We start from the raw sequence: 17,106 nt of genomic DNA, 5'->3' as shown, positions 1-17,106 counted from the left end.
GTTAAAAGCTCCAGAGAGAGCGAGTATGTGGACCTTTTGAGATTTTTCCCCAAATTTTGAGTTTTAGCTCATAGAAAAGAAGGGCGCCCCTTTGTAGATCTTGACTGTATGCGTGTGGGGGGGGGGGGTAAATTTTGATGGCACAATGTGCTCAGAGGCTTTTCAGCAACTCATTTAAATGATTACTAGCAGAATTTACTGTGATGCCGAAGGTGGCAGTAGCACCGGCTATTTACGGGTTTTTTTTTTTTTCTCGCGAGAGTTGCCTACTAGAGAAATGGAGACGCGAGCTGACCGGATTTTAGTTTCCATTACGGAGAGAGGAAAGCATCGTCTTGCAGAGAATACAGTTGCTGTGCTTGCAAGGGATTTTTTTTTTTTTTTTTTTTTTTTTTAAAGGGGTTGAGTGACAGCGAGAAAGTGCGGAGATTTGAAGCCCCAGAACGTGCTCTGATGTGAGCATGGGCGGTTTTTCCGTCTGCGTGCGTCCGGAGGATCGGGGGCTCCGTGCAGACTCTGAAAATAAGTCGACTGCATGCGTGAACCTGTTTCCTCTGCTGGAGAACTGAACAGCGATATAAGCATTTTTGTGAATTCGCCACTTCCCCCCCCCTTTTCTTTCCTTTTTTAACTTGTTTGCAAATATCACCGGAATGCGGTGGAGCATCCAGGGGTAGGTGATCCTCACCTTCTGGGCTGGAGAAGAGCCAGCAGGTCGGGCCAGGATCGGCTGTTAAAAAGGAAAATCATATCCTGAAGAACCCCCCCCCCCCCTCTCTGCGTGTCTCGCCGCGTGGGATCGAACAAGATGTGGGGACAAAGAGTGGATCTAACCGACCCCGACACCATCGCCCCAACGGTGGCCGGGACGACGGGACAAGAGATGAGGGTTCAGGTTACTTCCTTCTAAATGTCCCGTCTACCTTCAGAGAAAGGTGAGAGAGAGGCACACAAAAACTCCGACCCCCACCCGTGTCCGCCGACATGGATAAACTCACCGTGATATCAGGATGCCTCTTCCTCGCCGCGGACATCTTCGCCATCGCCAGCATCGCCAACCCGGACTGGATCAACACCGGAGAATCCGCCGGTAGGTTGTTGCTGGCCACTTCGCTCCGGTCCAGCACTCAGTTTTGACTTGTTTACGGGAACTGACAGGAGGTCAGTGGGGCAAATGGAAACGAAATCTAAAGTCTGTTGCATCCAACAAATATCGTTGTTTATTCCTTGATTTTCTTTTTTTTCCTTTTTTCAGTTTTGTTTTCCAAAGTTTCATAAGCCCCCTTTTTCTGAAAACCATCAGCACAGAGTCATGAGGTTTAGTAAAAATCCCGTATGTCAGTCAGTGGAGTGTGTCAGAGCAGTGGTCGTCAACCCCTTAAAAAAATGTTTCCCCCTCAGATTGGCCTAGTGAGTTCCAGGTATCCGGTATTGCACAAGAAAAAAAAAATAAATTAAAAAAGAGTGACAAGTAAGAAAGATATATACATATTTCTCGAATTCAGCTCCAGCAAAAGTCGAGCAAATGTAACCAAAGTCCCAAGGTTTAGTCAAGCAGAAAAGCAAATTGCACAAGTTCCCTTCCCCTGTGGCACTTTATTGTAACATGCTCACATGACAGTAGACTTTCAAGATTGTCTCCGTCTGTCAGTTAACGTCAGGGACTGGGCACAGCAGATTTGGGAATGAGTGGGCACACGCTGCCTTTGTGTGAATCCGTGTGAAGCCGTTTACCCTCATTCTGCCTGATTCAACTGAGGTTCGGGAAGATCTGGGGTTGACAGTAGCAGGCGTACGACCGCAGGATTTCAGAGGAGCTGAAATGATGCTGCATCTGTGGTACTTCTTCAAGACCACACGGCAGTTGTAGATGCAGTTGACTAACTTCTCATCATCCCATGACCTTGACAACATTGCAAAACAACACATTGTAAAACTCCTTTTTAAAATACGCTGGACTTTCCAGGACCGTTGCTGTGACTCAAGCAGCTATGTGGGCACAATAAGAGAGACCGAAACTGACCAAAGTGCCCTGGACCTGGTGTGTGTAGCTCAGCGGGTAGGCTGTGGTACCCACGACATCAGGGGTTTTTTTTTCTCTCCAGGAGCCACTGAAACGCTGTCATTGCACTGAAAACTCAATTTCTCAATCAGCTTCTTACTGACTGAGAAAATGGCATTTGAGTCCCACATGGAAAACACTTTTTTTTTTTTTTTTTTTTTTGCTAAAATTTGAGCAGTTTTCGTTATTTCACACGAGACATTTCTTTTTTGTCTGTGTGTGTGTGTTTTGGGGTGGGACTCAGCAGGAAAAGGGTGATGTAATGTACATGTTTCCTGCACCTTTTTCAGATTCAGCAACGTTTAGATCAAGATCTGACAGCAGTTGTGTGGATGTTTGCTCATGTTGCCTGGCCGCCGTCAGTTCAGTCCTATCAAACCACACCAACGCGGTCCCGATGACGCAGATTAGCTGCTTATCTTAGCATTGCACTCTTTTGAAATAGTTAGACTCACAGCGAGCAGTCAAGAAAATGATCGGAATCAGTGTAGCAGAACTGAGCTGGAGACATTTCTGCTTTTTTTTCCTACATGAATTCTTTTCATGTGTAAAATAAGTGGTGTTCGCCTTTAACTCTCAACAAATCATAATTAAGGTTAATTTTCTGAACTTCAAGTTAGATTTGTTGATATTTATTTATTGATATTTAATGATATAAAGAATACTTTTAATATAATTATTATGCACCACTTGGAAATGATTGTATCTGAATGGATAATCCTGATTTACAGCTACTGGTGATGGGATGAACATGGTTTTACAGCATCTGACATCACTGTCATCAGCTGCGGTTCTTGATGAAATTAAATGATTTGGTTATCGCCAATATGATCGTATTACAGCCAGTCATGATCACTTCTGGGAAGCCAAATTTCATTGATAGGACAGTCAGTCCTAGCATTAAAGTGTTGAGTACAGGTGTCGACCAAATCCCGCTATCTTCTGCTTACAGTCAACCTCCCTTGGTTATTGAAATAGAGTCATATTCCGATGCAAAGTCCAAAGTTAAACATTGACTGAAACTGATGCAACAGACAAACAGTACCACTAGAGAATATGCACAACTGCCAGAGGTTCTTGTTAGCCTCCATCCCACCGCGCCGGTGGAGCAGAGATAAGCACGTAGCAGGCATGCTAAGTGGTTGTTACAGAATTAAACACAGGCTGCAGCTGCTAGCCGAGTACATAAATCCTCCCACACCAGAACGCACCAAAACTTTGTCTCCCCAGTCGTCACGGTCCAGAAATGGACTTTCAGAGTTCAGTTCAGAGCAGTTCTCTCTCTGAGGATTGTTAACTTCCGTTCCTCATAGTAAGCAATGGTGTGAAATTGCTCACTTACTGTACTAAAAGCCTTTTGTTCCTGTTTAATTAGCCGAATAGAAATTACCTGAAGGCAGGAAGTGTTGTGAAGATGTGTGACTTTTAATAAGGCCTCCTGGGGGAGAAATGTTTTCCACCTGGTGTATTCAGACTCCTCAGGCTCAGTCATGACGTATTTTATTTTGGCTGCGAGTGCTTCATGTATACGTAGGATCATTTTCTCTCCAAGTGTGCCTCTGCACGGAGCCTGAATCGGATAAATCTATTTAGTTGGCTCATTAGGCTTTTTTAAACCCCTGTAAGACGAAGAAAAAAGTATAAACTTATGACATTAATGTCATAAATTTATACTTGATGCCCAGTAAGCCCAAATTTACTCTGAGTGTGCGCTTTGATTACATCTCAGTAGTTATCATGATCATTTTCTGTACAATCACACCATTGGTGACAGCTGCACTTCAGCTGCTGTTCAAAATTTGTTTTGTAAATTTGTTTTCCTATGCTGCTTTATCATTCCTAGCGCTTTGCTATCTACCACAAGGTCAGTATGAATGTACTGTTTCTGTGTGTGTGTGTGTGTGTGTGTGTGTGTGTGTGTGTGTGTGTGTGTGTGTGTGTGTGAGTGAGTGAGAAACTGCGCACCAGTGTGACCATATGTACTCGGTGTGTGTGCGTGTGTGCGCATGTGCCTCAGTGCTGTGTTTGAAGGTTTGAAGCAGCAGGAACACGTGTTCCTGCTGCTTCAAACCTTCAAACACACACACACTAAAATGAAGCCATCTGTAGACTTTTTCAAACAATGTAAAATTAATTGATGTAGGCCCAGTTTTTTCTTAGTTATTTGTTTTTTCTTTTACAGTAAGTAATTTCCTAAAATGCATTATACTTTAATCGTTCAATTTGATCTCATTTACTTCTCTCACTTCTTCTTATAATATTCTTATGCTGCCATAGCTCTCATGCCCAGTCATTCATTTTTGTTGCTTTAGTCTTTGTAATCACTGCTCTCTGAATCATTTTTTCGGTAATAACAAAAGCCACTTTCCATAATGGAATGGAGGAAAAACACATTTTGATTGGACTCTTGACCTGCTTGGTTTGGTGTGGACTCCAGTATGCAGGGAAATGACTGCACCACTTACATTGTCCCCCACCCTGCGATATGAAAGGACGTGTTGAGAAGGAACAGGATATCCTGTGTATAGGGGGAATAGGTCAGCCTGCAGGAGGATGTGGTTTAGGCCCGATGCTTCCATTCCTGGTCCTGGTGTCATCACCCAGCATTATCCATGATATGTGATCCATTGTCAGGAACTGAAGCTTTTCCATGCCAACATTGAATATTAAAAGGCTAATTTTATTTTCATGGTATGAGGGATACAAAGGGAGAAATATGTTGGAGATGGTGGGGAATATTTTCAGGATTTTCTTGGGACTCAGAGTTTGTATTCATTACTAAGTTATAATGCAAGGTTTGAACTGATAATACTGATTTTATATATATATATATATATATTATATATATATAATATATATATAATATATATATATATATTTATAATATATAATTTTATTTTTTCCAACTAGGTGGTAGTTGACTGGTAGAATGAGAAGGAATAACATTTAGAAATGTTTTGTGTATTTACATAATTTCACTCCAACACGTTTTTACACATATATAGCAAAATACTGAATGATTTAAATGTAAATTCAGGGGTCTTAATGGCTTTAAATAGCAGGTTCTATTCTATTTTATATAATTTTCCTCCTGATTCAAAGACGTTTCAGAGCTTCCCTGTGTTTTGCCTGCACTCTTTGTGATATTGGTTGCTTATAATTTTTGCCTTCTTGACAATTACGTTAATTCTACACTCACCGGGTTTAAATTGCTCCAAATAAATCCATAAAGTGTATAAAGTTCCCCTTTCTTCTTTGTCTGCTTGCTAGAAACTACTTGCTTGCCGAAGATAATTCTGGGAAAGAAAGAAAATGAAGGGAGACAGGAGCATAAATGAATGTGTGGGAGGATTTCATTTTGCTGTTATTTCATTATGGCTCGATGCTGCGTGGATTCCTATGCAGTCATTTTGGATGAGAGTTGAGCAGATGCTGTCTCTGTTGGGCTCCAAGTGTGTGTGTCTGTGTGTTTGTGTGTTACATGTAGAAACCCTCCAACCAAACATCACAGCACCCTCCAGGCTTTGGGACACAAGAGGACATCAGATGACTTGCCATCGGATGGTGGGTCTTTCATCCCTTCATTCTGTCTCAGTTCTCTCAGTGATGCTTTAGTGGGTCACGCCAGAACCCTCAACCCTGTTTGACGTCAGGTGTGAAACACTGAATCGGGGGGGTGGGTGTCGAATGCTGCCCGTTTCCATACCAACAGGTTCACAGTCATTATGAGGAATCGGACAGACTTGTGGGAGGTCATCATGTCTTAAAGCTAGAGTCAACAAATGGACAAATTGTCATATGCTGCTGTGAAACAGACGTCAGCTACAGGTGTGCTATAAGCTGTTTTTCATATAATGGATTTAATGTGCAGCAGACTGTAGTGTATAATCATTTTGAGCCACTCTGTAATTTTGCACTGGCTAAAATACCATCAGGAATGATGTTTTAGTTACTGATTTTTAAATCCCAAGTATTTTTCTATAACATTAAAGAGTAGTGACTAAATAAGCAACAATGAAACATGAAGTTCAGGAAAAAAAATCCTTAGGTGGAATATTATGTGTAGATGTGGGACCTCGTCACCTATAGTAAGAAGCTGATTGTGAAAATGTTTTTGTTTTTTTTAATATAGGTTTAAGGTTAGTAATACACAGGTAAAACAGGTTTTTTGAAACCTTGCCTTTCTGCCTTCAAACTGCTCTTGGTTCAGCTTAAAACATTGTTTAAAGATGAAGACATTTTATTTAATTTCTCCCTGTGCATGTTTTACTTGCTGTAGCCTTTGTGGGAGTCTGATGATTTTTAATTTGGACTTGAGCTGCATTGAAATTGACATGGACATGTTACAAGGTCTGACCTGAGAGACTGTCGTCGCAACTTTCACGTTGAAGTGACTCGCGTGCTTATTCAGACACAAGACGGTCATAAAATCTGTGTAATGAAGTGCATGTCCGTGGCAGCTGTGAAAAACTGTGGCAGTTCACCACAACCGGCTTTATTCAGAGGGGAATCTTTTGTCCTCATGGAACTGCACCAGTTTGTGAAAAATGACGCACAAATCTGCTCCCTTTCAAGTCAGCTACCACAGGAATGTCAGCTGGAGCAGCCAGCGATATGTGGTGGGAGATCAGAATCTCTCTAATCCAAAGAGGGATTCATGAGTAGCTCCAGTGGACAGGCCACTGACAGGGTAACCATTGTGCTCAGGCTCAGATAAGCGGGAGCAAAGGCACACTGAGATTTCTGGGGACCTCTCTCGGTCTGTGGAACAGTGTCTGATCCTGATAATCAAGCGTTGTCACGTTTTCTGCCTGTGCTCAGTCCACCTCCCTTGACCATGCCTCTTTTGTCAGCTCTTTGTCTCCAACACCCGCTTGGAAGTCATCTGGGTGATTCCCGTGGTGCAGGTGGAGGTATAGTGCTGACCAACAGCCGAGGTCGCACTCTCAGATCAGTGGTGTTGAGTCACCTGTAAGAATCGTTATACACTAACACTGGTTAATCCGCATATTCTGTATTTACCAGACGCTGGTGTTTGCGTGTGTGTGTGTGCTACTCAAGACACAACTGAGTTCTTTCCATAGCATACGTTTGATTATTGTCTGAGTTTGGTTTGCGATACGAAACAAGAGCGAGTTTTCTTTAACTTTAACCAACCCCCTCCTCTATCTATCTCCATCCAGGCTCTGTGACCGTGGGTCTGGTCCGGCAGTGCCAGACCATCCACGGTCGGGACCGTACCTGCATCCCGCCGCAGCTGCCCCCAGAGTGGATCACCACGCTCTTCTTCATCATACTGGGCATCGTCTCCCTCAGCGTCACCTGCGGTCTACTGGTGATGTCACACTGGCACCGCGATGCCACCCGATGCGCCCGGTGGATCGCCTTCACAGGGAGTGGGTGTTCACCTGTCATCATCTGTCATCACAACCAGCTGTCTCTATGTTGTAGTCACACACATGCAGTAGATGCTTATTGACGAGTGGGATATGATTCGATAGCTTCCATTTTGAACATTTTGAACAATTTTCACATGAAATTCACCTCCATGTCCATGCAGTATAATTTCCACATTGTATATGGACATAAATGATTTTCCTCTCTTTTCGCAAATGACACTCGAGGATTAAGGACAGACTTGAGGTTGAGAGCAATTTAGAAGACATTTCTAGCTGTGAAGCACCACGCCGAGGCCAGAAAATGACTGCGTCTCAAGGCAAAACCGCCCATTAGAGTTTATAAAATGCCAGTCAAAGTAAGATGCCTCTGGAGAATCTCCTGAGAGAGAAACAGAGCTTACCTTGACACCAGAATTCAGCGTTTCTTCTCAAGAAAGCTTTCCATCGTTTATCCAATGGCTTTGGCTATTTCACCATTCATCCATTACATTTAGATAGCTATTTGTACCCTTGGGTAAAAGTGCCCCTGGTTGGTAGTCAGTGCTCTAGAGGGATTGTTAATGCTCTTCTCTTTCTCTCCCGTTTTTCCTCTGCCACAGTGGTCCTGTTCTGCATGGCTGCTCTCATATTCCCAATGGGCTTCTACATCGACGAGGTTGGAGGACAGCCATATAAGCTGCCCAACAACACAGTGGTGGGCTCCTCCTACGTACTCTTCGTCCTGTCCATATTCTTCACCATTGTGGGTCTGCTGTTTGCTGGGAAGGTCTGCTTGCCGGGCTGACATACCCTCCTCCTCTTTTTTTTTTTTTTTTTGTATCTTTTGAGAAACACCACCACTGGAGACAACATTTAACGAGCACTGGCTCTGCTGTGCCAGGGTTGGAAGTATCGCAGAAGTACAACAGAACTGAGAAGCACCCGATTGTGTTTTTTTCCTTTTTGGATGAACTATCACGATGCTTGTAACTAGAGCCGAAATAGGTGCGATCTATCCGTCCATCTGCTTGTTCATTTAGTGAGCAGGTGCAGGAAGCTCAGAAATGGCCCTCATTTTCTTCCGTCCTGAACAGTGAGTGTGAAGTGGTGAGCAGACAGGAGAATATTAAAAAACATGATGAAAACGGGCCATGCGGTATTATCCATCATCGTAAGACTTCACGACAGATGACAAATAAGCTTTGCTCTTCTCATCCCGCCAACCAAGATGCACATGTCGAGAGAAGTCGGGCCTGACGCTGGCCAAAGCGCCAAATATCGCCCAGTCACCTCCATAACGATGGAGGTTCTTCCCTGACCGAGGCCACATGGAACAATCTGTAATATATACAATGAAGTTTCATTTTCTTGGCACATTTTATTTATTTGTTTAATTGTTCAGTTACGTCTCTTGTAAAGGTATCTTTTATTATGAGGCCTAATGTATCCCAGAGTTTCCCTGCCGTTAATGTGTTTGGTGGATCACTTTGCCTTAAAGAGCTGTTAACCTTAAAATAACTACTATATTGTTGAGGAGTTCTAGATGAAGTTTTTAGTTTCATGGGATCAAATCTGAAATTCTGCACATGTGAAACTAGGATATAAAATGGGCTAATGAGCATGATGTGTCTAAAAGGATTGGTGTTGGTCAACATTCAAAACCCTGTCAGTCAAACTTTTTTCTCATGTGGAACTAAACTAAAGCTTCAACAGTTAGGATCAGCGGTGAGCACCAGAGAAAGACTGTCTACAACAGGTCTCTCTGTTACAGCTTTGCTATTTTTAGTGATGTAGTGAATGTATTATTCACCGTAATGAGCATTTCCTGTTGTTTAAACACTGTATCAAGAAATGACTGAATCTATGACGAGTTTGTTTTATACAGCTGGGACATTGATGCCTACTTCATGTCTGCATAAATGGACAGCCAGTCTGTGTCATTTTTCTAGAAGCACTGTGATGTTCGTGAATGAGCATGGGAGATCTCATCTCATTAAAAATGACTCATTGGAGCACCGATTGTCTCACCAATTTGTTTTAACAAGGTATTTGTCTTGAAAAATCGTAATGCTGTAATTATTTACTAAGCAAAGAAGATTCACGATTCAAGAGCTTCGTCATTGTGCAAGCACAAGGAAATTGCAATAGCGTCAACCTCAAACGGTGCATTTGTATCTCAGACTCACAAAGAATTACAAAGAATAAATAAGACAGGAATGAAAATATCAGCAATGAAAAGTAAAGAATCAAAGCAATATAAGCATTATGAAGTGTTAAATACAATTAACAATAAAAAATAAAATACAACTAACAAGGGTGCAAAAGCATTCAGCAGCGAAAATGCATAATAAGGTGCGGTGTGACAGAGCTAAAAAAAACAAAAACAATGCTTGTTTCCATTTTTGGAAACAGGTGAAGTTTATCTGATGGCCAAAACCAATCTCTTCAGTTTTTCTGCAGTTGCTTTTACATTTAATGTGGATTTGCAGTGAGGCAGAGCGGGTTTAGAGCAGCGTCTGACACCCACCTTTCAGCTGTGGGCGACAGCAGCGGGAATCCAGTCGTGTGTTTAAGGTCAAGTCCCACTCTGCCCACTAAAGCGGCAAAAAGTCAAGTATCTAATAACCGTCTCTGACCCCCTGAACCAAATCACCCTATCACAAGTGCTGCTATTTGAAGTTCTGAAAATATGTTGGTCTAAGTGTATCTACTTTGTTCATAAACATCAAAACAGAATCTGCCATTCAAGTTAATTATGAGTAATTTCATACCAACGTGACATATCAACTGTATGAAAAACTAAACTTCTAATTAAAACAGATTTAATTTAGTTGCCAAGAAAAAACACTATGACACAGACACTGTCGTGCATCGTACCCAGAGTACTGAGGGAACATGGCAAACAGCTGGGACTTGGAGAATAAAGTGGCTCAAAAAGACCCATGGCCTCAAAATACAGACAAGGAAAGTGCTACAGTAGTGTAAGATTTTTAAACTGCTGTCACATGAATAATATATATATATATGCAACGCTTTTAGGTTTAGCCTTTGGTGTTGTAACACTGTATACATTCAAAACAAACAAACACACCAAACATCAAATTAATCTGCATGATTACAAATACAGACAACGTGCCATGTGAAATATCTGGAGAATAAAAATGTATCGATATATTTAACATAACATGAAATGACCTTAAATTGTGAGCTCGTCCATTTAGTTTGGCAAAGATTAAATGACTACTGTGTGAAAATCGGCATGGTTGTGGACAGAGGACACAGGGAGGCATTTCACCACAAGAGGGCGCAATTGGACAAATTTAACTCAAAGCCAACTACCTCACTTCACTTACTGTAAATCACTAGAAAGTCGATCTCCAGTCTGAAGCAGATTTAAGGACATTAAACTAGTAGATCACTCTTTTTAAAACAACCCAAGTCATCTTTGATTCAACCTCTGTATTTTTGTCAAAGCCTTAATATTGTACAGGTATTGTTTGTTACCTTGTTCTAAGGCAGCAACATACCCGACTCTACTTTCTCCCACGTTCATATACAGCTCAGTATAGTTCAGTGCCCTTCCTGAACGTGTCGGATCCACTGTGAAGGCTTGCGTCAGGCCATGGAGGGACTGCTGTGCTGCAGCTTGGCCATTCGAGCAGCTATGAGCAGCAGAGCACCAGTGAGGAGCTCCAGGCCGTAGGAGAGCCAGGCCATACCCAGAGACCAGCCGAAGGAGGTACGGACGTAGGCCAGGCCTTCAGGCCCCACCAGCCTCTCGGTCTCTGCCAGGGCCTGGTATGAGTAGATGATGTAGAGGCTCACGCCACACAGGGTCAACATACCTGGAGACAGAGATCCATTACACACACACACACACATACACAGAAAAAATATTAAATCAGTGCTGGGTATGCAGCTGGACATTAAGATTTTGATTCATGAAAATCAGGGACAAAAAACTTGTATGTTTTGGTGGAGACGATAATTTTGTTTTAAACTAAGACATCACAGAGGCTGAATTTTATTTATTCATTATCTTGTCAGGTCAAACAATGCTGTTCAAAGTCTTCATTTTAAATTTGGTGCTTTATTTCATAAAAATCTTCATCCAAGTGGCTTCCGCAGGACGTAAAGAGTTGAGCTGAGTACAATCAAGGCCTTCTATTGATTGAAAAAAAATTTTTACATATATTTATGATTTAAGGTACAAACACTCAAGACTTTTTAAGGCAGGAACCCTGCACAAGCTGGCATCATACTCCAGCAATTATAAAGTGGAAATTCGTGCTAGTCAGAGCTCTGTGCTGACAGCTCATCAATAAAACCAACAATAACATCACGCCATTAGCTGCGCAAAATCTCATTTTGTGAGACACAGGAAATACACTGATGCATGTGTTGTCGTCTGAAACAACATCTCAGTCAACCGAGACTAGACTGAGGCAGGCAGGCGCACATACACACACACACAGTCCTAACAAGTTTCAGAGTGTTGCCATTGGAAACCCTCTTAAGTTTGACGGCTTGCTACTGGTTTTAAGGGGATGCAAGTGGAGCTCAGAGGCTACCCAGGGTGGGACTAATAATCGTTTTATTATGATTACACCCCAAGGTGCTACGAGTTTGCAAAATGATGAGGAAGCTGCATCTGATGTCTCATTTTTATGCAGTTCACCGTGGAGAGCAGAGAATCAGAGAAACACGACTTGTAGAGAGAGAAAAATAAGGAAACTGCCTCACATATTGTATATGCAGAAAGGACTACTACTACAAGAGCTAGCATTTTCCTATTATTTCCTATAATAGGAAAATTAATATCTTTGCATTTGGACTTTTTTTTTTTTTCAGGCAGTCAAGCAAAGAAGCAGGACGTCAGCTTGGGATCCGGCCTCTTTAGCCAGGCTAGTGGCGAGGCTCTACAGATACAAATGCTAATCAGTTGGAAAGTCCACTGTTTTGGCGTAGACTGAAACAAAACAAAAACCTTTAGTGGTCCCCTGACTTTTCCTTTAGCAGCATCATCGTCAAATATAATATATCGTCAGATATGTTTATGTTCCAGGTACTGGAATATAGACAAGAGCAGCGTTTTACACAATATTAATGACATCACATTATGTATTTCTGTTTTTGTCAAAAACATTAGTTGGTTTTCAACCAGCACTTCTCGTTTCAGAGGAAACCTTCCTCAGAATGTCAGTCACTGAAAATGAATGACAAGAGAAGCACAGCCCCTGCAAGGAGCAGGGAGCCCAGACAAATTCTCATTGGGTTGTTTAATGGTTGGTGAGGAACATTAGAACAAAGCAATTAACAGAGAATTCATTTTATCAACTGTGTGTGTGTGTGTGTTGTCTTTGTGTTTATATTATATATTTACTGTATATATACGGACATACTGCATATACATGCGCACACTGAAAATGCTCAGGAATTACATTTAAAAAAAAATACTTGCTCCAGAATGTAACTGAAATCTAGAATAGAAACATAATTTTAACATAATTTTAAGAACAGCAGAAGGCTGAACAACAAACAAATTTGGGGGACAACAAAGATCCCAAAAAGAAAGAAATGCCTGGCTCGGAGGGAGGGTGGGATATTTTAAAAGTCGGACAGTCAACAAGTTCACAAGATGACTCTAATCTAATTCAAGCCTTTATTCCATTCCACCCCCACACACACACACCATGTGCTGCTTATTAAAGGGAGACTATAAAAAGTCTTTTTTAATTATATGTTTATCTATCACAAGGTCCTCTTCAGGGAGGTCATAAGGCGTTGGCAGGGCAGCCTCCGAGAGATCCAGAGGGGAGAGCTCTGCCAGATGCCCAGGTACTACGTGTATGCACGGACGAATAACTTGATTACTCTAAATATCCAGATTATCATAATCGCGTTGACACCGCTTGCGATAATCTAACTCTCCCAGTAAACAAATTTACAAGATTTCCTTGACAGTTCAATAATTATCAGGTCAGGTGTGAGGTAGCTTAGATGGAGCGGAAATAGAATAGGTGGGATTATTGTTATTCTTGTTTATAAATCATATGACATCTTCACACAAGCAGTTGTGTACAGTTTTAGCTGTGACATGATTTTTCATTTATTTATTTATTTTGCAAAAAACAATTGCTATTTGACTGTACCGGCTACATGTCTCTCTTTTTTTGTTTTCCTGACACACGGCTTATTCAGTCTACTTCGTGACACAGAGTCAAAACACACACCAAAAGCAACAAGAATGACGATTAATCCAGCTCCGTTAACTATATTCCGCTTGCTCTTATTACGACCTCCACTTGGAACAGATAATTAGGTTAACGTGTTGCACGGCAGCTGCAATATTTGGACTGTTGTCTTAATCTTGTTAGGCACAGCTTCTTTTTTTTTCTTCGTATCAAGTTAGCAACGTTTTCTGTCAGCTCTTTTAAATTAGTGGTGTCTTAATGGATGCTGGTTTCCTCAGCTTCAGCCCAGACAGCTCTTCAAGGTAAACGTGTCAGCGTGAGAAGTGCTGCGATGGGAACTCATCCATTTGAATAATGAAAGACGGTAAGAAGTTACATCAGTTTTATGTTTTACCACGTGAAGCAGTAAAACATTCATGTTGGTTGAGCACTGGCTCAGAATCGACAACTATTAAAAGTACAGTCTAAAAGCCAATCAGATTTTATGCCGTACACCAGTAGAATACCTATACTGGATTTGTCTGAAATGAATCAATCAGCTCTCGAGTCTCCTGTGGCATGTTTGTCAATCAGAGCAGTAGCACATTAGCTGAGAAGCTTCTTTCATGAAATGACAGCAAAAACAGACTTTTCACTTATAGATACTGTATAGTATTTAATACATAGTTTTTAACACTATTATTCTAATATTAGAACAAATATTCTAATATTGTTAATTTCAATATCATCCTTTAGTTTTAGTGTAAGAGTGTTGTTACAATATGAACATATCATATCATTGTTCTAAAGACTTCTTTTGCAAAAAAAAAAAAGTAGTGCTTCCAAACAAATTATAATTAACACCAAAAAAGGTATTTGTTGAATTTGAGGAATTTTGAAATAATGTAACACACAACAGCTGGACAGAGTTTACTGCACTGAACATCAATTTATCATTTAATGTGTAATTTTGCTATATTGTGATGTGCTTCGATATAAAAACATATATCATGACAATGATTCCCCAACTATTTTCTTTTATATACAACTTCTAAAAGACACACAGTATGTCCCTTGTCTGTTTAGTTGTCCAGCGTACATTTTATAATCGGCATTTATAATTTTTTTTGTTTCGAGAGGACTTGACAAGTATTATCCTCAACTGTCTCAAACAAACAATGTGAAATTGTAGACAGTATGAAATGAATACAGAACGTTACACAGACACAAATTTGGGTTGCAGTTGTTTCCAAAGCAATTTAGCTTCACCGTTGTGCCTCCCCACAGACCGATAACCGCTCTCATAACCCATCTGACGAAGTACAGGATGAAGCGCTTCTGACGCAACACAGGCAAGAGCAGCTAGACACCCACCGAAACACACACACACACACACACACACCTGCCCAATCATGCGTACTTAACCAATATGGCCAAATAAAACAGACAGTCTTGAGTGGTAATAAACTTTAATCCCTTTGGCCACATGAGTTCTGTAACTATAACTGAGGTCAATTTCAGTCCCACGCATAAAGTGCTCCCGTCTGCTCGCATTAACCACATGGCCCTGCCTTACTGCCATACTCCCACCACATACATGGCCCACAAAGCCCTCCGCGGCTTTCTAGTGTTTCGCACTCTCTTTTGTAATACAATCGGTGTATTAAAGATTTTTGTGTTTCAAACCCTATGTCTCTTCTAAATTTTTATAGCAGTGGGAGTAATTTTCCATGCATGAGTAGCACTGCCACTAAACTTGCACAGAGACAGTGTTGACTCCCGAGGAATCCTGTTCCTCAACGCACACAGCCATTTGAGTGAAATGATCATCGACATGTGTTGGGACCATCGACTCTTCTTTCGTTTATACCAGCACCTACTGGTTCTTGCTTAATTTAACGTTGAAGGTAAATGATCCAAAGCAGAATTGTGTTGGTGCGGACCACTCTCTCGCACTCACTGTGATATATTCTGTCATTTTTCACATCATCACCATCTCCTACAACTTAGTGGCCACACTGTGTAATTTCAATGTTTTACCCACCGCTGGATAGAAAACAAAGGCACAGTAGTTGCAACACTGAATTGCCCATACTGTTTAGATGGGAACTCCATACTCTTGTCTTTTTAAGCTCTTTTAAGTATTGCCAGTAGTAATGGGTATACGAGTATTAATGATTGATCTTGGTGCATGAGTGCCACAGTGGATTTTGTTTAATGGATCTGTCTTGAAAGGCTGCTAAAGTACCAGTGTAAGCTTGAAAAAAACCTCTACAGTGGAGTGTTTTTTCCATTTTCATACACAGCAGTGATCTCATAAAGTTAACGAGGTCACCTACAAGCAGACACTGAGGTAAAACAGCTGGGCTGCTGCAATCTTTGCCCTCCACTTCAGCTGAAGATGGCTACAGCGACAACTGTCACTCCAGCGAGTGAAGGAACTGAACCTGAACTTACTGCAGATGAAGAAGTAGGCGGCCGTACTGGTGAGGAGGACAGGGCTCTGGGCCAGGGAGCTGACCAACCCGCAGATGCCACCAAACAGCACAAGGACCAGGCTGAGGGGAAGCATCACCACTATCGCACTGTGCATGTCTGTGTACACACACACACACACACACACACACACACACACACACACACGGATTATGGAACATCTGTTGCTGTCTGGACTATGCAACTTCATTAGCAGAGTATGTTTTGATGATGAGCACAGGGTTTCATCAAAGCTGGAAGAGGAGAGACTTACTCAGCATGTGCAGCTCAGTCTCGGAGTACCTGGAGTAGTTAGCTTTGAAAGAGTCAATAGAGTCTGCGGTTATCTTCCCACCTGGATGTTACAATTCAAATGGGAAAGAAGAACTAAGTTACACACAGACCTGCTACTTCACTCCATCACTCTCAAAAAAAAAAAAAAAAAATCAAACTGCAAAGGCCATGAAATCTCAATCATGAAATAAAGTTATGGAGAAATAGTAGCCTACCTTCGTTTATACTCCACAGTCCCGAGTGGGAGCTCATGTCCTCAAAGTCGCTCATGTTCATAGGATTCATCTCTATGATGTACCAGAACTCGGTTCCGAGGGAAGTCGCCAAAAAAGCGAAGCTCAGGATACCACAGATGCCGGCGGTGATCACCACAGAACCAAAGGTGACCATCATCCTGTTCGGACGGAGGATAAATTCACTTGTAACGGTGATGGCTTTGGCCGTGGTGATGCTGCCGATCAAGTCTTTCAACCGATTCAACCGCTCATGAGAGAACCCACAGTGTGTTCGTCTGTGTCAGATCACCGCTGAGGTTATCCAGAAGCTTTCCCGTCGAGGCAGGTGAGCAAGCTCCGCAGAATGGAGGTGGAGATCTACTTATCCGTCAGTGAGAGAATTAAGTCACGGAGATGCGTTAGGACGAGAACAGCCCGAGTGAACAGTAGCAGCTTCTGACTGGGAGGGACTTGAATTTATTCGGGAGGCGCGCACGTTTACGCAACAC

The 17,106-nt window shown here is 41.8% G+C and overlaps 2 protein-coding genes across 3 annotated transcripts; one reads left to right on the top strand and one right to left on the bottom strand.

The window, feature by feature from the left end:
• Positions 1 to 391: 391 nt before the first annotated feature.
• On the top strand, positions 392 to 9,513 carry LOC120794442 (uncharacterized protein C16orf52 homolog B-like). 2 transcript variants are annotated; one of them, XM_040135530.1, is made up of 4 exons: positions 392 to 1,090; positions 5,550 to 5,626; positions 7,246 to 7,458; positions 8,061 to 9,513. In XM_040135530.1, the coding sequence occupies exons 1-4, from the start codon at positions 1,011 to 1,013 to the stop codon at positions 8,243 to 8,245; spliced, it is 555 nt and encodes a 184-aa protein (XP_039991464.1). In that variant the 5' UTR covers positions 392 to 1,010; the 3' UTR covers positions 8,246 to 9,513. The 2 variants fall into 2 exon arrangements, with proteins under 2 accessions (XP_039991464.1, XP_039991465.1); XM_040135531.1 differs by lacking the exon at positions 5,550 to 5,626.
• Positions 9,514 to 10,556: 1,043 nt separating this feature from the next.
• Positions 10,557 to 17,052, bottom strand: tmem235b (transmembrane protein 235b). Its single transcript, XM_040135529.1, has 4 exons — positions 16,598 to 17,052; positions 16,363 to 16,443; positions 16,071 to 16,208; positions 10,557 to 11,285 (listed from the first exon to the last, which is right to left on the bottom strand). Exons 1-4 carry the CDS (start codon positions 16,773 to 16,775, stop codon positions 11,056 to 11,058), a joined length of 627 nt encoding a protein of 208 aa, XP_039991463.1. The 5' UTR covers positions 16,776 to 17,052; the 3' UTR covers positions 10,557 to 11,055.
• Positions 17,053 to 17,106: the final 54 nt, after the last annotated feature.

The sequence above is a fragment of the Xiphias gladius genome, chromosome 9 (genome assembly GCF_016859285.1).
Source record: "Xiphias gladius isolate SHS-SW01 ecotype Sanya breed wild chromosome 9, ASM1685928v1, whole genome shotgun sequence".
Lineage (NCBI taxonomy): Eukaryota > Metazoa > Chordata > Actinopteri > Istiophoriformes > Xiphiidae > Xiphias > Xiphias gladius.
Note: the sequence above shows the minus strand (reverse complement) of the source record. Positions and strands in the feature narration are given on the sequence as shown.

Coding starts and splice junctions, on each gene's coding strand:
- tmem235b (XM_040135529.1), bottom strand. CDS start 16,775: ATGATGGTCACCTTTGGTTCTGTGGTGATCACCGCCGGCATCTGTGGT. Junction 16,444..16,597: donor ACTGTGGAGTATAAACGAAG/GTAGGCTACTAT, acceptor TGTAACATCCAG/GTGGGAAGATAACCGCAGAC. Junction 16,209..16,362: donor GACTGAGCTGCACATGCTGA/GTAAGTCTCTCC, acceptor GTGTGTACACAG/ACATGCACAGTGCGATAGTG.
- LOC120794442 (XM_040135530.1), top strand. CDS start 1,011: ATGCCTCTTCCTCGCCGCGGACATCTTCGCCATCGCCAGCATCGCCAA. Junction 5,627..7,245: donor AGATGACTTGCCATCGGATG/GTGGGTCTTTCA, acceptor ATCTCCATCCAG/GCTCTGTGACCGTGGGTCTG. Junction 7,459..8,060: donor GTGGATCGCCTTCACAGGGA/GTGGGTGTTCAC, acceptor CCTCTGCCACAG/TGGTCCTGTTCTGCATGGCT.